The following is a 20777-nucleotide window of genomic DNA, read 5'->3' on the forward strand; positions in this document are numbered from 1 at the left end:
ATTAGTTTGAAAAAATTAATTACAGAGCAGAGGTATATTGTATTTTTTGCTACCTGCATTATCACCGTATTTCTCACCAGATGAAAGTGGGCAGAATCCTTTAAATGCAATCCACTTTGGAGTCCAGTATGAAGGGTGTTGCGGACGAAGGTGCTGTTTCCTTGGGAGAGGAAAAGGCCTGAAAGTGCTTTAAGAATCATGATAAAAGGAACTAGCCCAAGCAGGAGCCTTTATCTCAGAGTTCAAGGACATATGGGAGTTGCATTTTGCCAGTTGAACTTAATTGACAAAGGTCAAATAAGGCCATTCAGCTAAAACAAACAAAAAACCCAGCATATGCCTAACTATATCCACAAACACAAGAACTTTTCAGTTGTCTCTTTAATAAAAACTAACTCTTCCTTGCATTCATGATGCAATACGAATACTTTCAGCAATATCTTTTTGTCTTTTTTTTGTCGCTGACCCAAATTAACTCTCCAATCCACCAACAGAGCTTGAAAAGTCACAGTCCCTTTTAGAGTGACACAGACCTCTTTCTCCTTCTGGCAAAATCCTCGGCATGAATGAAGTTGGAGAGAACCTTAACGATGGGGCTATCTAATGTCTCAATGCTGCTCTCAAAGTCGTGGTTCTTCAGGCCAGGGCACAGGCAGTGCACTACGGCCCGGCGGATGTAGCTGTCAAAGATATAGTAAATAAAAGGGTTGACACAGCTGTTGGCAAATGCTAAGGGCCCACTCACCTCCATGCCCAGCTGGAGAAAAGATGAGGAAAAGTTGAGTTCTTGCTGCAACCCAGAGACAATGGCCAGGAGCTTGAAAGTATTAAAGGGCAGCCAGGAGAAGACAAAGGCAGACACAACAATAAATATAATCTTTATAGATTTCCTCAGCTTTTTGTTATGCTTTCCTGTCTGCTGGCAATGGACACATAGCTTCCTTGTGATGCAACAGTAGCAGGTCACAATGCTCACCAAAGGGGCAAAAAAGGTAAAAATTAAGGATACCAGGGCCCAAATCAGTTTAATTGAAGTGGCCTTCTTCTCCGCACAGTATGGCTTATCATTAATCAGGGTGAGCTCCCTGGACAGGATGGTAGGCAGCCCCAGGATGCAGGAGATGACCCAGACACTGGCACAGACTCCATAGGCACAGTCTCTCCTTCTGAATTTCTTGGATATGGTCGGACACACAATGGCCAGGTAGCGGTCAACACTCATGCAGGTGAGCAGGAAGACACTGCAGTGCATGTTAACTGAGATCACGTAGGAGCTGCCTTTGCACAGGAAGGAGCCTGTTCTCCACAGTCCTAAAGATGCTTCTTTATCCACCCAGAGAGGCAACGTGACGAGGAAAATGAAGTCAGAGATGGCCAGGTTCAGGATAAAGATGTCGATCAGTCTTCGGCTGCCCTGTTTGAAATGCAACGCACTTATGAGGACGAGGTTCCCCAGCACTCCAGTCAGGAACACAACTGTGTAAAAGACAGGAAGGAAAACAGATGTGTAAAGAACATGAGAGAGGGTCTCCTCAGTATCATCAGGACTCTGGCTTGTAGCGTAGAAATAATCCAAATAAACTGGGGTTGCTTCTGGGTCCATTGCTGAAGATCAGATGCCAAAATATGATGTTTTCTTACCAAGGAAGTTTTTGCATGAATTTTAGAAATCTCAAGGCAGCTTCTTTTATATAGTGCCACCACTTCCCTCAACCCCCTCCCTTAAAAGATCTTGGAACAAGCATAAAAACAGATTTAAAAAAGTAGTTTCTACCAATGCACAGAAAGGGCCCACTAGAAACAGAACCCTGATTGGTGTTGGGTGGTTGTGGTTGTGGTTTTTTAAGTTTGCATTTGCCCAGGAAACTGAAGTGCTTTTTTACTTCTTTTTTCAACATATTCAACTTGTTTCTTTAAGTCTAGAAATTAGAAAATTAATTTTTGTTCTTACCTACTTTAAAAACATCTTTTGCTTTTCTGACACTGAGAATCCTTTTGGTCTAGCCTTCTGTTTCACATATAGGATACTGTTTTACTTTTAGAAGCTTAAGGTGATGATGGTGAAGATGAGCTTTTTATTTACATCATTGGTGAAATGTGAAGAAAATAATCTTTCATTGTATGAAGAGCAAACTGAAAATCTAAATCATACCAATGCATATCTATGGCAAACATAATTATTCCAGTTAGGGTATGATATTTTTCCCAATTATTTGGCTCTTTTAGTTTATATATAATCAATCTTGTCTCATTCAATAAGTTCTGAAAATATATTCTCAAAAGTCTGAGGACATATCTTGTGCTTTTGTTATTACTTGGAAAAATTTCCTCTATAATTAGCACAGCACCTTGCACATAGTAGATGCTTTAGAAATGTTAGTTTATTTGAGTTGCTTAGGAAAACTCTTGTTTTTATAATTCAATATTATTAGCAAGGGTGACTGCATTGGGGTTTAACTACATGCATTATTTTTACTTATGTAGCTTACAAACACAGGTTTAAAAACACAAATTGGTATTTTTACTGCCTTCTCTGTTATTGTAATTTACCAATGACATTCCCCTTGATTAGAATTGACATCCTTAACAAAGAGATTTTCTCCCTACAAACACTCAAATACTTACTCATCATCAGACTCTAGATCTCCTCTCTTCTTTAGACTCTCCTTTGTAGCAGTAATTGTTTATTTAGCTCTGAGCTATGACTTTTCCTTAAATACCTCCACATATCCATGAACTTCACTTTGGGAATTACGGCAACAGACAGACCTATATTAAGTGACATTATAATGAAATTGCCAGTACAGGGAAGATAAAAAGAGGATTTTTGGTTTACTCAAAACACTTGAGAAATAGAGTGACGTTAAAAAGATCCTATCATATCACTTTCTTATCTGTTCTCTCTGATATTAGAAAGACCATCGTAAAATATAACAAATTCTGAAACTGAGTCCATTCATTTCAATTCTTTACTTGTTGAAGTGGTCCAGGCTCCTCTCACACTCTTCTCTCCTTTCTCTTCCTCCATCTCATTTCATTGCCAAAATTATACTTTCAGGCTGATATTACTAATGCATTGAAAAATATATACCTGTAGATGAAAATACAATTGTTGAACATTTAAAGTTATTTCTACCGAATTTTTATTTCTTCTGTAATTAATATGTTGAAAAGAATGATCCTACCTGCTGTATTTCCTCCTCCCTTTTCCCTGATGTGTTCTAATGTCGCCTCAGTCTTAGGCGTGTGAGTGTATATAAGGCAAAGATGAGGGCTCCCCTGATCTGGGGCCACCTCAGGAAGTCATTTGGAAGTTGATTTGGGGGCCTAGGTCTGCCTTCTTCTGTGTCCCTGGCTTCTCTGTGTTCATGGGGGGAACAGGAAGGGTATTCCCTTCACTAAGTATAGGCTGCAGATGAGAGGAACTAATGCTTTGAGATCTCTGGGATGAAAGTCTTTCCCACTGGGTAAGCCTTAAATATTTAATGGAATAATTCATTTTTGTCAAATAGTTAGAAGTAGGACAATATTGACTTGAAAAGGATTGATGGGGTAAATATAGAATATTCATCCACTATATGTGTGTGTGTGTTTGTGTATTCAAGTAGTATTTATATATATGATTGTACTTTAATTGTACTGTTAGAATTTTACATTCTACAAAAAAGTTCTTTTGGCATTTGAAAAGGTAATTTTGATTCTGGGCCTAAGATATTAAAAAATTTTCTTCAGCTATCTCAAGAATTTTACATAAAAGTTATAAAATGAAAAACGGTTGATGTTCTTAGTCTAGAGAAAAATATCTGTCTACACATTTATTCTGTGGGTCTTAAATTTTCTCTGGCATTCAAAATTGTTGAGATACTGATGTGCACTATCTCAAACAGTTTCTTTCTTACTAAACTTTAAAGCAGCTGTAGACAAAATGATTTTTTATGATATATAGTCATTTGAAATATAGTAATTGGCAGTAGAATGCAGTGATATGAGAATATCCTACATGGATCAACAGTATCTTGGGACTCAAGTTAGAAAACAAATTAAATGATTTGAGCTAAAAAGAGAACAAATACCATTGTTCTGGGATTCTAATAACTCAAAGAATAGCAAGCTATTATAAGGTAGAACCCATAATAAAGACTGACTACATAAAGTAGAAAGGTTATTGTTCTCAATAAGCTCAGGCACAACAGTCATTTTTCAGGCGTCAAATGCTCTTTGAAATAATAAAACAACCAACTAAATGTTGATCAAAACTGAAAAACAACACTGGGTACATAAGCATATAAAAAAACAGTCCAAACAGGGTGACTGAAAAAAAAGAGTAAGATGTAAATATTAGTAAATGAATTACAGCATACATGCCATCTCAAGAATGGTTTTTGCTTCCAAAAACTGCTCAACTTTCCTCTCTAACCTCTAGCAGTTAATTGCTCCCACCTTTGTGTTCTCTAAGACCTTATACAACACTGCTTATAAAGTACGTATTACCTCATTTCACATGATCAGTTGTTTTGGTGCCTGACCTGAGCTGATTATGAGCAAATTGAAGGGAGAGACCATTGTTATCTGTCCACTGGCCTCTAGCTTATGGTAGCTACCCAAGTGAAGTGTTTTATGGATTCTCAAAGCCATTGCTTTGAACCTATAGGTGCCAGACCACATTACCCACGTTAGAGCCATCTGGAGTGCTTACTAAACTGCAGCTTTCTGAAACAACCCCCAGATGTACTGAATCATAATAATTAGGAGTAGAGTCTAGGACTTTATATTTAACAAACATCCAAGATGATTCTTACACACACTAAAGTTTAGAATCACTTTTCTAATTTATTTCTTAGTCAACTTTGTATGTTATGCTTGGTTATTATTTTGCCTTTCTTTTAAAAAAGTTTAAAAATTACCTCTAAATTTGAACATAGATGTCTTTTAGCCTGGTTCTCACAAAATTTTAGAAATTAATTTAGACTTCTGAGCTCTCCCCATTCTCTGTCTGAATTCCTGAGATATGTTCAAAATTTGGTTAGATGTTGAAGATGGGGAGATGGTAAAGTTTTGTCCACAGAAACAGCTGCTAAAGTGACTCTATTATCATCTATTCGTGTGGCCATGGTTGTGACTTGCAGCCTCTACTTCACAGATGGGCTGAGGTTTTGTGTGAATACAGCCATTCCAACTGGCATTATGATATACTACTTCTACTTCTTCTCTGTCAACCACTCTGGCCCCCATAATAAATAGGGGCTCATCAGATTATGTAACATATAGCATAGCAGAAAGAAATCTCTGTTCATATATGCTCTCCTGATGAGTACTAGAATAAATGGCAAATATAATGAAGCAAATTGTATTTGCATTAATCTTATCAGAGTGATGATATATTTACTTGTTAGGAAAACACTCTTTGAGACTTCCAGCCAAGATGGTGGCCTAGACAGACATGCTGCATCTCCCTCCACAACTAAGAAGGAATACAACTAACTCAAAACTAGAGACAACCAGAAGTTCCAGAAAATTGAGCTGCATGGAAGTCCAACAAAGATATAAAGAAGAAATACTCATCCAGACAGGTAGGAGGGGTGGAGCCAGGGCAGAGAGGATGCAGTGTGGTGGCGGCAGCAGTGCTGACAGTGGCAGGATGCCAGAAAGTGCAGTCACATATTTTAAAGTCAGGAGGGACACCTTGGGAGTGCTCCCAGCACCAGACCAGGTCACGCAGCTCATGGTCCCAGCGCCAGGGAAAATAAAGCCTCATTGCTTCTGACTGTGCAAACAAGTGGGGGTTGGGGCAGAGGAAGAAACAGCCAGTCTCTCATCAGCGTCCGGTTGTTTAAAGGGCCCCCACGGTCCTAGAACATCCACAGACCCACCCAGTCTGGGAACGACGGCCAGGGCAACAACTAGAGAGGCTCCAGTCCCATACAAACTGGGAGAAGTACCTGGAAAAGGGACAAATGCTGAGCAACTAGCATTGTTCCCTCTCTGACCACCCCCCCACATACAGAACTGCAACGTGGTGAAATAGGTCGCCCTGTACTGACGAATACCCAAGGCTCTGCCCCTTACAATGAAACAGGAGCAACAGCTTACCTAAGACACAGAGGCAAACAAACACAGGAGCCTGTCAAGATGAGGAGACACAGAAGTATGGCCCAAAAGGGGGAACAGATCAAGGTTCCAGTGGGATAACTGATCGGCAAGGAGATAGCCAACTTAATAAACGAGGATATAGCTAACCTAACAGATGAAGAGTTCAAAACACTGGTAATAAAGATGCTCACAGACTTAACAGATATGCTTAAGTATAGCAAACACATCAGGGAAGAAGTGAAGGCTATGTTAAATGAAATGAAGGAAAATCCACACAAAACCAATGATGAAAGGAAGGAAACCAGGGTTCAAATCAATGATTTTGAACATAAGGAGGAAAACAACAGTCAACCAGTACAGAATGAGGAAACAAGAATTGAAAAAAAATGAGGAGTGGCTTAGGAACCTCTGGGACAACTTTAAACATGCCAACATCCAAACCATAGGGGTGCCAGAAGGAAAGGGGAGAAGCAAGAAATTGAAAACTTATGTGAGAAAATAATGGAGAAAAACTCCCCATATGTGGTGAAGGAAATAGACATACAAGTGCAGGAAGCACAGAGAGTCCCAAACAAGCTAGACCCAAAAAGAACCACACCAATACACATCATAATTAAAATGCCAAAGTTTCGAGATAGAGAATCTTAAAAGTAGCAAGAGAAAAGCAGAGCATTACCTACAAATAGGTCCTATAAGACAATCAGCTGATTTCTCAAAAGAAACTTTGCAGGCAAGAAGGGACTGGCAAGAAGTATTTAAGGTGATGAAAAGCAAGGACTTACAACCAAGATTACTCTATCCATCAAAGCTATCATTTATAATGGAAGGGCAGGTAAAGTGCTTCCCAGATGAGGTAAAGCTAAATGAGTTCATCATCACCAAGCTATTATTAAATGAAATGTCAAAGGGACTTACTTAAGAAAAAGAAGGTCAAAATTATCAACATTAAAATGACAACAAACTTACACCTATCAACTACTGAATCTAAAAAATAAGAACAAAATCCAACTAAGCAAACCAGAATAGGAACAGAATCATAGGCATGGGGATCATTCGGAGGGTTATCAGCTGGGAGGGGGAAGAGGGAGGAATGGGGAAATGGTGCAGGGATTACGAAGCATAATTGTTTGATACAAAATGGACAGGGGGAAGTTAAGACTAATTTAGGAAAGGATGAAACCAAAGAATGTATATGCATGACACATGGACATGAACTAAGAGGAGTGGGATTGCTGGAGGGCAGGGGGGGTACTGGGCAGAGGGGAGAAAAGGGGGAAAAAACAAACTATTGTAACAACATAATCAATAAAATATACTTAAAAAAAAGGAATCTTGTCAAAATAGCAAACAAAGTATGAAAGAAAAAGATAATATTGTTTATCTTCCAAAATAAAAAAGCAAACAAACAACCAGAAAAACACTCTTGTTCATTTGTTACTTGAGTGTTATAAAGTATATAACTAAATATCATACCAAATTAAGTGTTTGCTGTTATCAGGGTCATCCCTGTCTTTATTTATTGGGTTATTTCCCTTGTTACCCCATATTTACAGGAAGAGCAATGATGTTACTATTCTAGGCACACACTTTAGGCTTCTTCATAATGGTTGACTTAATCTGGACTTGGGGTGTCCATAACAAAAACCATGTTTATTTGCATTAATGTTCCTAGTACCCAGTAAAGTGTCTGACATACAATAGGTAGTCAATAAGTATTTATAGATCTGGATTGAATTATGCCTGAATTTTGAGTCATTTCCAATGATGAGGGACTTTTTGCAGACTTTTTGGACAGTTTCCATTTTCTGTGATTACTGCTTATCATTGAAACAGCAACAGTTTTTGTTGCTGTATCTTTTAAAATCAAAATGCATTTAGCCTTTCTTCTTTTCCTTTGGCCATCTACATTTCCCATTATCTCTATCTTCTTGTATATTGCCTCAGCTAAAGGATACATGAATTCCCCAGGAAGCTTTAATGCTGTGAATCTGACAACCGTATTTAGATATACATTATTCTTCTTCCAGCAAAATTATGAATCATAAAATTTTAGCGTGTTAGGTGATATTAGTGATCATCCAGTACAACCATTTTACCAGCGAGAACACTGGAGCCCAGAAAGAGGTCATTTACCAGAGACTCGCACTGATGATTTTAAAATAAAGGACAATTTAAACGTAAACTTCCCATATACATATGGTGTATTCACTGTCCTTCAGAAGCATGGACATCTAAACAACTATAGTCTGCTACTCTGTGTAGCATTTGATGGTAATTGTTTAAAAAAAAGAGCATTTTATTCATCAAAAAATTTTTTTTCAATTACAGTTAACATACAACAGGTGTGTATAATTTAGTGATTAGACATTTATATACCTTACAAAGTGATTACCACAGTATGTCTAGTACCCATCTGACACCATACATGGTTATTACAATATTGACTATATTTCTTATGATGTACTTTATATCCCTATGACTAAGTTTATAACTGGCAATTTGTACTTCTTTTAAATAATTTTATAAGTTTATTTCAGCCAAATTGATGATATATGCTGGGGAGCAAGATCTCAAATGTTCCATAATTTGTACTTCTTAATTCCTTCACCGTTTTCACCCAAGTCCCCAACCCTCCTCCCATCAGCTATCAATTTTTTCTCTGTGTCTATGAGTTAGTTTCTATTTTGTTTTGTTTTGTTTTTTAGATTCCATATATAAGTGAAATTATATGGTACTTGTTTTTCTCTGCCTGACTTATTTCACTTAGCATACTCTCCTCTAGGTCTAGCTCTGTTCTTGCAAATGGCAAATTTCATTCTTTAAAAAATTTTTAAATTTATTTATTTTTAGAGAGAGGGGAAGGGAGGGAGGAAGAGTAGGAGAGAAACATCAATTGATTGCCTCTCATACACACCTGACAAGGGACTGAATCTGCAACCTAGGCATGTACCCTAACTTGTAATCAAACCCTGATCTTTTGCTTTGTGGGACGATGTCCAGCCATCTAAGCCACACTGGTCAGGGCAATTTCATTCTTTTTTTTTTTTTTAATAGATGAATAATATTCCATTGTATATACATACCAGTTTTTTATCCATTCATCTATTGATGGACACTTAGGTTGCTTCTATATCTTGGCTATTGTAAATAATGCTGCAAAGAACATAGGGATGCATATGTCTTTCAGATTGGTGTTTTGGGTTTCTTTAGGTAAATACGCAGAAGTAGAATTGCTAGGTCCTTTTTTTGTATTGTTACACGCTTTGTTTTAAAGTCTATTTTGTTTGCTATAAATATTGCTACCCCAGTTTTTTTGTTTGTTTCCATTTGCATGAAATATCGTTTAGGAAAGTCCACAGCATGAGCCAAGGCAAGCCATTTGTATGGAAAAGCTATTGGGAGTGGCTTGGGTGAGCCAAAGTTGGGTGGCATGGGGCCTCAGGGAACAGCGGGGCAGAGTGAATGGTGTTAGCCAGGTTGATGGAGACTCAGATATGGCACCTGCCAGTGTCTGCAGGCTGGGTGGGGGCAGGCCTCAATAAAGGACAAATGGCACCTTCCTGAATTTCTGTCTGGGAAAAAGATGCCCTTCCAACCCTCACCCAAAAGTCAGACAATTCAGTTTCTCCCTGTATGTCCCTGGGTACTTTTCCAGTGGCTGCCTCAGCACTGGAGTTCAGAGCAACTAAGTGAGTCCCTCAGCAAGTAAATCAGTATGCATGCACTTTTTAGAGAAACTGCCTGGGATGCCAGAAGCACTCAGTCTCACTCAGCCACTGTACCTACTGGTTTTTTATAGCTAGAAGTTAAGGGACTTTTCTTCCTGGCATTGGAACCCTGGGGGACTGGTGTGGGGCTAGGACCTCTGGCTCCTCAGGGGGGACCTCCACAGCCAAGATATCATTCCCAAATTTTAACCTCCACACATGGGTGTGGGATTACTCAATCGCAGCTAGGAATGAGTGGCCAGAGGGGCAAATAAAGGCAGGGCCCTTGCCACAACAATATAGGAGGCTAGAAGCAAAAGGAAGGCATGTCACACCAATTAACTCAGCTCAGTTTGATAAGATTGCTGGGGGTTCTGAACATTGTAAGCAGCAATAGCTAAGGAGGAAGGGATGGTGGTCTTTGAAATTCTATGCTGGGAAAGGGAGCCTCTGTAACAATTTCACTAAGAAAAAGAGCCTTTTCTAACTGATAAAGAAAGCCTTTGTAGCTGTACATTATTCCCAAGATTTAGAAGGGGGAGAAAAAGGGGGTACCTAGAAGCTGACTAATGTATGTAATCCCTGAAGCCGACAGTTGGTGTACTTAAATTAGCTAAGTACCCACTTGTAGCCTCAGCTCAAGAGTATAGAACAAACTCGCTAACTTGCTAACAACTTTATTTTCTCTATAGGTGGGGCATTTAGACCAGCTGGTTGCCTGCTTGCAGTTTTGTGCTCATGTGTTTCATAAGTAAACTTGCTATCTCATTTCCACTAAATGTGTTTGTCTCTGGCTTGAATTCGTGTCTTGCGAGACAGGGGAGGCAGCCTCTTGACTCAGTTCTCTCTCCCTTCATCCATAACAGGACCACTTCGTTCTCCTTCCACCCTCTACTGCTGGTCTTCCAATGGCTTCTTTATATTCTTAGTTGTAGTAATTCTGTTCAGTTAGATTTCAGGTGATTCTCAAAGATGGTTGTTCTGTAGTTTAGTTGTAATCTTGATGTGGTTCTGGGAGGAGGCGAGCACAGCATTTTCCTATGCCACCATCTTGAGGAAGGAGCCATTTTAGATGTACTTTTCTATTTGCCTTGTTCTTGGCTAATTTTCTTATTGTTCTCCAGTGAATTGATACAAGGAAATTATTTTAATGATACTTTTTAAAAGGATGGTTGTTCATTGAAACCCAGAGCTTGCATATACTTCTATTTTTCTCCTTGCTGCACTCCTAGGTTCACAAGGAAAACAACCACAACAAAATCATATGAAAAAAACACAATGTAGATATAGCTTGTTTAACATAATTTCTAGTTCCTAAAAATATGCAATTAAAGATAATATTTAAGTAGATTAGGAAATTTGATATGGAAGGAAAGTCCCATATTGAGTCCTTTTGTAAGTACATAATATAAACAAGTAATAATATCTACATACCTAGGTCTTCAGTTGTTGGTGTAATTTAGATTGTAATGTAATTGTAAACACTTTTCTGCTGAAACTAGAACCATCCCTAACAAATTAAGCCAGAGGTCTAGTTCAATTTTGCTTTTAAATCTAAATTATATAATCTGTACACGGTTGCACTAAGTTATCTTTAACATTTTGTGAAATTATTTCAGGCCAGCTACTGTTTCCCAAATAGCAGATTAACAAATGGAAGCAGAAATTTAACTCCATTATTTTAAATATTAAGGATTTCTATTGCCTACCCATACAACAAGCAAGTACAAACAGAAAATAGAGAACACCCAAGATCCAGAGATAAATCAGAAATACAGTTGTGTGCTTGGTGACACTGTGTGTGACAAGGCAGTGCAAATCCTCTGTGCTCAGTAGGCAGGATGGTCACAGACTCAAACATGCGGGTCATTGCTGACTTGATGAGTGAAATGTGTCTCGTATGCTTTCCACGCATTCTGCACACTTGATGGATGAAAGCAACATCCTTCTTTGCTGGTCTCCCAAGAAACAGCCATCCCGAATCATGAAAACTTATGTATGCTTGAGCAGAGCTAAACAAGGATGCCTGAGATCTGGTCCTGGTAAGCCTTTCCTGGTCATTTGACAGCCCAGAGGTTCGTAAAACCTGAAGTGAGCAGACACCTACCTCTATAAATGCCTTATTTTCACCCTCCAGGGGAATCAGGAGCTTTTAATAGCTGTGTATCCTGACCCTACTTAAACATTTTAGAAATTCAACACATATTTTCAAATACTAACAATTTAATAATTGTTTACTATGCCTCAGGTCCCGTGCTGGGCATTTACTATGTATTTTTTCTCATTTAATCCTCACAATGACCACTTGGGATAGCAGCTATGGTCACCATCCGTATTTTGGATAAAATAAAACTAAACCTTAAAGAACTTAAGTAAATTGTCTAATGTCACAAAGTCAGCTCGCGTCAATATTAAAGTTTGGTAACTCAGTTATTCACCCTGAGCTCAGTTTCCTTGTCTTTGAAGTAAGGGAAGGTCTTCCTCTTTCAAACTGTGAAACCTGAGTTATATAGGTCACAATCAATGGCCAGCGGTGACAGGACACAGCTCACCTTCACCTGTGGACCCTAGTCCCCTCCTACCTAAAATAAAAGAATCCATCAGCCTGCGCCTCCCATAAGCGTGCTGACTGTCCCTCTGGAACTGAACTACATCCCCCACGAGGCGCCGCGCGAGGCGCCGGGAATGCCGTCGGCCTGCTCGCTCAGCTTTCCCTCTGTGCCTCCTACAGCTCCCACAAGCCCCCTCGGCCCCGTGCCGTGGCCAGGCCTGGGATGGAGGTGGAGGCGCGGGAGTTATGGAAGGGGCGGGCTCTGCAGGGAAGTGCGTCAGAGGAGGTGCAGGGAGAGTAGAGCGCTGTGGTCTGAGCTGGAGGGTGAAGCTGGCGGAGTAGGAGGATGGGCGGTGAGTGAGCGGGGCCGGCGTCGCTGGGCGGGGGTCGCGTAGCCGTTGGGCGTTCCCAGCGGTTTATGGGGGGGGGGGGGGGTCTCCTGCCGAGCGCGGCTAGGGTGGGCGGGTCTGAGCGGCGAGGCCGTGGCGGCGTTGTCCCTCGGCCCAGTGGTCTGGGGAGGGGCCTGGTCGGGTCCCTGGGGCCGCGTGCTGGGGGCCGCGCCAGGCTTCCCCACTCAGGCTCCGACCGGCGTCTGCCTCCCCCAGCCTCACGGTGTGTTCCGCGAGGTGACAGCACCAGACGTCCGGCGCCGGGACCTTTTAAGGTCATTTGAGAGCGCCAGAATGAAAGAGGGTTAAAAAGAATAAAAACCCAAACGCAACTTACGGAGTTATCGTTAATTACTGTAATTGCCCTGAGCTCTCCTGAGTCACTACCGTCTTCCAAACTCAGTACCCCCAGTTTGCGAGCCTGTTTTCGTGCTCCTTTGTAAGGTGTTTGGATTTGACTCAGCTGGATACGCCTTGAGTCATTTTCCTGCGGCCTTTTACTACTGCCATTGAACCCATGTCCACGCCTTGGGAGTGTTCGTATTTTCTCTTGATTTCAGAGTTTTCTTTAAGGCTGCGGAGAGAGCATTTAGTTTGTAGATGAGGAGGTTCAAAACGATAAGGAATGGGGAGAGTAGGTAGGAGGGAAGTATTTGGCAGTGTAGAGGCGCTTGGCTTAGCTTTCCTGGATTAGGGGCAGATTGATATCTGGCATTATGTGTTATTACGTTCTTGCTATTCTGTGTACCTGGAACAACTTTTCTCTGTGAGTTCACAAATGTCTTCAAATCAGGTTTCCTGACTCTAAACCTTGTTTTTAGGTTTCCCTCTTCAGAGTAAACGGGGAGGAGTGAATTTCCTCTGCTTCCTTTTCCTATGCCCTTTTCACACTCAGGCCCAGGACACTTAATGCTTTGCAGCTTATATGAAAATTCTGTCTGTAATTAAAAATTTATGCATGGTATATTGCTGACTCTGGGCTTGTCTATTGTTTGTATCTGTAATGTGTATGTCCTTTTCAGTGTTGTCTGTTTTAGTGTGCAGGTGATAGACTAGAGAACAAGACCTCTGTCTCCGTAGCATCCTGGGTATGTGAACCTTCAATAAGTACTTTCATGATAATGACTTTTGTTTTGAACTTAATTAAAAACATGCTATTAAAAAAACTTCTTAATGATTAGACATTACTTTAAATAGGCAAAGAATTGGGGGGAGGGGTTACTTTGAGATAATTTCCTTCAAAATAATCTTTATTTGTCTTTGATTGAGTCTGACTTTTCTTCAATTTTTATACAGAGCAGTCTGAATGCCAGAATGGATAACCGTTTCGCTACAGCATTTGTAATAGCTTGTGTGCTTAGCCTCATTTCCACCATCTACATGGCAGCCTCAATTGGCACAGACTTCTGGTATGAATATCGAAGTCCAGTTCAAGAAAATGCCAGTGATTTGAACAAAAGCATCTGGAGCGACTTCGCTAGTGATGAGGCAGATGAAAAGACTTATAATGATGTACTTTTTCGATATAATGGCACACTGGGATTGTGGAGACGGTGTATCACTATACCCCAAAACATTTATTGGAATAACCAAGAAAGGACAGGTATTTCTCTTTTTGACTCTGTCTCTTTTACCTCTTCAACAATAGACAAAGTGATATGATGATGGCCCAGTTATGTTTAAGCAGGTTCGTGAGTTCTTTCTCTCAAAGAAATAAGTCTTATATGTCTCTTCTTTCTATACCCCTCTACCATCCATGGCTTACCGTTGTTCTCATAAATATTGGCTGGATGAGCAATTGTCCTTATCATGGGAATGACATTTCAAATCTTTGTACTTATTTACCTATTCACTAAAAGCCTTTTTATTAATGTCACACATCATGAGGAAATAATTGGAAAAGTACATTGGAAGACTTTAAATACTAAGTAACTGGTAAAAAGGACTAGTATCTAAATTCAAGTCAACAAATATGAATTAATAGTCCTTTTATGTGTTAGCTGTGTTTTAGTAGATATTATCATGTGCCTTCTAAATCTGAGAGGATATAATTTGACTAACTCTACATTTAAATCCGTGCATATCTGAGATTGTTTTACTACAATCTTGGTAGAATTTATAGGTTAAAAATGTGTAGCACAGAAGAAAAATAATCTAAGAAATTATCTCTCGGGTTTATTTTGCAAGCATTCTTAACATTTAAAAATTTTAATTTCCAAATGGAAACTTTAGAGCTCTTTGTAAGGAACATCTTTACACTTTGTTATTATTTGTGACTACTTCTCACAGCTCAACAGACTTAAGTTGTCATACATCAAAAGAATGGTAGTTGTGATTTTATATGGAAAAAAGGACGTAGTTTGAAAGAGGGAAATTTAGTTAAAATTTATTGTAAAATGTTTAGGTCTATTTATGAGAGCACAGGGTTACGTGATATTTGAATTTTAGCAACCATTTATCCTTCACTCAACAAGTATGTATTGTATATCTTCATATTCCAGGGCCTAGTAGCTTGGAGTACATCAGGGAAAATAAAAATTCTTGCCTTGGCTGGTGTGGCTCAGTGGATTGAGCACCAGCCTGCGAACCAAAAACAGGTTTGATTCCCAGTCAGGGCATGTGCCTGGGTTGCAGGCCAGGTCCCCAGTTGGAGGCGCTTAAGAGGCAACCACACATGTATTTCTCTCCCTCCTCCTCTCTCTCAAAATAAATAAAATCTTTAAAAAAATTAAAAAATAAAAATAAAAATCTTACTCCTAGAGTAGCTACTTACATACTAATAAGGGGTGACAGGCAATAACATAAAAGTATAAACAACAAATAATTATATAGTATATTAGAAGTGGACATGTGCTATGAAAAAATATAGCAAAATAGGAAATACATACAATGTTCGTGGGCATAAGTTAACAGTATTCAGTAGTATAGGCAGAATAGACTCCAATAAGAAGATACCACTTGAGTAAAGACTTGATATATGAAGATGTTGGCCAAATAGGTAATTGTGGAAGCAGAGAGAATCATTTAAGTTGGAAGGGAGAACTATGGCAAAGGCCTTATGTTAGGAGCATGCCTAAAATAGTCAAGGACCAGCAAGGAAGCCACTGGACTGGAACGGAGAGAGAGGGATAGTGGGTGTTCTATTGGAGACATATGTTCTCTGGGAGTGGGAGTAGGGCAAATCACACAGGATTCTCTAGGCATGATGAGGACTTTAGTTTTTACTCTGAATGTGATGGATCTGTTGTGGGGAGAAGGTTAAGCAGAGGAGAGATGATCTGGTCACCTAGGCTGAATACAGGTATCAGGCATTGGTGGAAGCCAGGAGACTAGTTTGGAGACTTATGCACTAGTTCGGGTGAGAAATGATTGTGACTCAGACCAGGGTGGTAGTACTGAGTAGTGGCTAAACATATTTTGAAGGTAGAGCCTCTAGGATTTCATGATGGAGTGCATGTGGGCAAGGGTGACTAAGGTTTCCAGGCTGAGGAACTGGATGGGTGGAATTGTCATTACTGTACCTGAGAAGGGGAAAATGGATGGTAGGGGAGGTTAGGGGAAAAGATCAAAGTTCTTATTTATCTCAATTTTTGTCCCCTTCTCCTCCCTAGTCTCGCACATCCATTCTTATTCATTTAGTGCCCATGTCTTAAGCCTGCCACTGAGAACCACTGGCTTCTATTAGGTATTGATTTTACATATCAGCCCCAAAGAGGTTGCTGTCTCCTCTGGGATCATCTTTCTATATCACTTTTATTTAATTACTCAAAAGAGATTTTTCTTAAATGCTTATAATTAAAACAACAAGCAACCATTGTTATTCTTGTTCCAGAATCATTTGATGTGGTTACAAGATGTGTGAGTTTCACGCTAAATGAGCAGTTCATGGAGAAATCTGTTGATCCTGGAACCCACAGTACTGGGATTGATCTGCTTCGGACCTGTGAGTATTTTGATATCAGCAGGACAATTAGGGGAAAATAGGAAATAATTTTGCCATTTTTTTGGACTCTGATTTTGGAACAACATAAGTTAGTACATTGTGCCAACTTGAAATATGATCTCTTAACAACATCTCATCTAACTCGTCTGTTGATAACATTTTAGAAGCTAGGTACATATTTACCAAGTTGCGAATAGGAAATTGAAAGAGACAAAATAGCATATTGGATGACAAAATTCAGATCCTTCAAAAAGTGTTAATAGTGAGCCCATTTAAAGAGGAAGTTTACAGGGATAAATAATAAATTCCTATATTTGAGTTATACCCTTCAGCTAGCTACCTGATAGGAATGTGTGAAAATAGTTGACTGTAAACTCTATATGACTCAGCTGAATGTCAGGCTTGCCACAAGTGTTAATCCAGGCTTAAGTGGTAGTAACAAAAGTATAGGCATCAAAAATAAATGAAAGTATTTATTAGGAACATTCTATTCCTTGAGGATCAGGCTACCCAGGAAATACTGTCTTCAGATTTGGACCTAGTTTCCGATCTATAGAGACTTATTAGAACTTTCCTGAAAGAATGACTATGTCATGAGAAGAAATATCGAATAAATGGCAAGTATTCAATTTTGTGTTGCAAATACATAGGAAGAAGTTTATTTATTACTAACAGAGTTTGAAGGAAAGTTAGAGAAAAGACTTTTATGTAGTTCTAGAAGTAAAACTAACATTAAAGGGTAGATTTGGTTTGAAGTTGATATTAATACATTGCTAATAATTAAAATAACTTAAAAATGGAATGGGATGCTTTGTAAAGTCATTGATTTTCTTCTCATGTGGTTGAAGGAATTTATGATAATCAAAACTGCCATTTATTAAGTGCCTGGTTTATACCGGATCCTCTACTTTGTGCTTTATGTGTATTCTTTCAACAGGTTTTTTAAATCATTAATTGATTAATCATTTATTGATTTATTATTCCTGCCATAGATCCTGTAAGGACTTAGTTTTTTTTTTTATGTAGAGCCAGAAGGTTGTGCTTCAAATACTGGCTGTACTACTTCACAGGGATGCTGGGAGCATTAATACACAAAGTGTCCTTAGAGCAGAGCCTGACACATAGTGAGCTCTGTCCTACTGTTAGTGTCTTTTTACTTTTATCAGGACAGAGTTAACATTCTTTTGAACAGTGTGCTTTAGAAAAGAAACCTCAATATTCCTTTTTTGTTTCTGAGAAAAGATCTAATTAGAATATGAAAGAAATTGCCATTGTGGGAAAAGTGAAATCATGGTAACTTTTTTTTTTTCTCTTTTTAAAAAATCAGATCTTTGGCGTTGCCAGTTCCTTTTACCTTTTGTTAGCCTGGGTTTGATGTGCTTTGGGGCTTTGATTGGACTTTGTGCTTGTATCTGCCGAAGCTTGTATCCCACCATTGCCACAGGCATTCTCCATCTCCTTGCAGGTGGGTCTTGTCATTTTAGCTTCTTTCTGTCTCCCTAGAGACCAAAGAGTTGTCATTCTTAAACATTCATATTTACTGCCTGATGAACCCTTATGGTGCTCTTATCTACCTATGTTTTGTTTTATTTTCTTAATTTTCTTCCAAGGTCTGTGCACACTGGGTTCAGTGAGTTGTTACGTTGCTGGAATTGAACTACTCCACCAGAAACTAGAGCTGCCTAAGAATGTGTCTGGTGAATTTGGGTGGTCCTTCTGCCTGGCCTGCGTCTCAGCTCCCTTACAGTTCATGGCTTCTGCTCTCTTCATCTGGGCAGCTCACACCAACCGGAAAGAGTACACCTTAATGAAAGCATATCGTGTTGCTTGAGTGGGAGGCTAGCAGCTTTACAACTGTCATTGTTACTCTTTTTTAAGAGTAATATTTTCCCTTGTCTCCCCCTCACAATTGTTTTAAATATAACCTTTTTTTTTTGGCGGATATATCATTTTATCTTGAAAACCAGTTTATTCACACAGTTTTTAAATACAACTAAAATTCATATGCATTACTTTGAGTGATTATATATTTCAAGCAAACTGATCTAGGGTCAGAGTCCAGACAGAAGGAAATGGCTGAGTGAGTACCTGGCACAAATTTGTTCAAGTTAACTGGTAGTGGAAAATTGCCCCAGAGCAAGTTCTGCTGATGTCTGTTAAGACTTTTCAGTAAAGTAACTAATTATATTCACTCAACTGGAAATTTTATTTTTATTGGGAAACCTCTTCATTATCAAAACTTATGTTCACTTTGCTGTTATAGATAGCCAGTCAGCCAGAGATATTAGTGCTTTTTTCAAAGACTTAAGGTACATAAAATAGGGAAGTTATCTAAAATCCTTTTCCCTAAATATTGGCATATAACTTCATTGAGATGAAATACGGCAGCTGTTTACACCTTACATCTGTCTATAAGAAAGGAAGTGAAAAATAGAGTATTTACTTGAAATTTTAACTTTGTAACTGTAGGAATTGCAATTCAGCGGACAAGAAGATTAACCTTATTTTATTTTTTAAACTCTTGTTAATATGTCAGTAGAATTTTCAGTACCACCAAACAATTTTGGATTTTGCTCCTTCCTCCTTAACATACCAGGCTTATTCAAAGACTGCTTTCTTTTTAATACTACATCAGGGTCACAGAGTAAAATTCTTCAACTGCTATCTCTTTATTTCAGCTAAGTACTATAAAGAACGATCCACCATAAAGACCCTCTGGAGTTAGGAAAACTACTACAGCCAGGCTGGTCGTTAACTTCCAACTATGGTCTTTATTTTTTGTGGGGAAATGATGTGCCTTTCCTTGCCTAAATCCCTTCCTGGTGTGTATCAACATTATTTAATGTCTTCTAATTCAGTCATTTTTTAATAATGTCTATAAACATTAAACTTTTAAAAATTTTATTTATTTATTTCATTACTATAGCACTGACAGATTTTTAAAAAATGTAATTTAGTAATTTCTTACAATATACTAAATCCATCTTTTATAAAAAATAAAATAAAACATGAGAACAGACTCAGTTGATTTAAATTTCAATATCTTAGCATAAAGAAGTACAAGATTCTGAATGAGCATCTCTGGTTCTCTGTGGAAAATGATTGTTGCTTTATAGGCCTATCTTTATGTCTAGTGTTTGGGTGTCTCTTATCTTCCAGGAAATATAACCTCTTGCCTCCATTAGAAAATAAGAGACTATCTCTTCTGTTTCAGAGTTTAAAATTACGTTTTCAAAGTAATTTTGTGATCTCTCTCATACTTAGTGTGTCTAGTTTCTCATAAAATCACTTAATGGCTGTGGATATTTGTGTTCTATATTAAAGAAATAATCAAGTCAGCTTTTGACCTCCAACAAAGTTAGTATTACTCTACAGCTGATTATTGCCTATGAAATGGCTGGCTTACTCAGTTTTCTCTCTTTCTAACTCTTGAAGTTTCATTGCCCTTCAACACCTTCTCTGGAAGGTAGACAGGAGAAAAGCTAACTGGACAAATACAAAACACTTTTGGGAATAGGATTTTAAAATTATTGAACAACAGGGCATTTTTGTATTGGGAATTATTTTAAACAGTGGTCCCTGTCTCTTGTCACTCCAAAGTTACCTGCGACTGTAATTGTAACAGCAGTCTTTGGGAACTCAGTCAGAATTGGACTTTTGTGTTACAGCCTCACCACTAGCATCCTTTAATATGGAAAGCTAGCACCATAAGCCCTGGTGCTAAATATGTGTTGTAGTTGGTATTTTAAGCAAAGTATAACATAGCTGAGGTCATCCTCCTGTATAGAGTTTTGTTTGGAATACAAAGGGCTGTGTTGTTTTATTTGTTGTGAAAACTAGTTTTTTAGTTGTCTCATTATTCTAAAGAGGTAGAATCATATGAATTACTGATATTTGCCCTTTTTAAATCAAAGTAATACATAAAATGAATGGCAAGTAAAGACCTATTGATCTCTTCACATAATCTTTGAAAGTAACCCCCGAAGTAAAAAATTAACTTTCAGAACATGAGCTTTATGGCAACATAAAAAAACTTTTAAAAATCTTGATTTTATGGTTCCTAATCTCATGAGTAAATGGTGTGAATCATTTCAAAA

At 38.6% G+C, this 20777-nt stretch overlaps 2 protein-coding genes across 5 annotated transcripts; one reads left to right on the forward strand and one right to left on the reverse strand.

The window, feature by feature from the left end:
- Positions 1–517: 517 nt before the first annotated feature.
- On the reverse strand, positions 518–1603 carry GPR15 (G protein-coupled receptor 15). The gene has a single exon (XM_090258844.1). The coding sequence runs from the start codon at positions 1601–1603 to the stop codon at positions 518–520; it is 1086 nt and encodes a 361-aa protein (XP_090114970.1).
- Positions 1604–12554: 10951 nt separating this feature from the next.
- On the forward strand, positions 12555–18629 carry CLDND1 (claudin domain containing 1). 4 transcript variants are annotated; one of them, XM_090276213.1, is made up of 6 exons: positions 12555–12701; positions 13775–13825; positions 14034–14340; positions 16570–16680; positions 18008–18145; positions 18291–18629. In XM_090276213.1, the coding sequence occupies exons 3-6, from the start codon at positions 14052–14054 to the stop codon at positions 18509–18511; spliced, it is 759 nt and encodes a 252-aa protein (XP_090132339.1). In that variant the 5' UTR covers positions 12555–12701; positions 13775–13825; positions 14034–14051; the 3' UTR covers positions 18512–18629. The 4 variants fall into 4 exon arrangements, with proteins under 4 accessions (XP_090132339.1, XP_090132329.1, XP_090132322.1 ...); XM_090276203.1 differs by having other exon boundaries at positions 12637–12701; positions 13760–13825; XM_090276189.1 differs by having other exon boundaries at positions 12667–12701; positions 13782–13825.
- Positions 18630–20777: the final 2148 nt, after the last annotated feature.

Source organism: Furipterus horrens, unplaced genomic scaffold (assembly GCF_987537825.1).
Source record: "Furipterus horrens unplaced genomic scaffold, mFurHor1.1.pri manual_scaffold_1, whole genome shotgun sequence".
Classification (NCBI taxonomy): Eukaryota; Metazoa; Chordata; class Mammalia; order Chiroptera; family Furipteridae; genus Furipterus; species Furipterus horrens.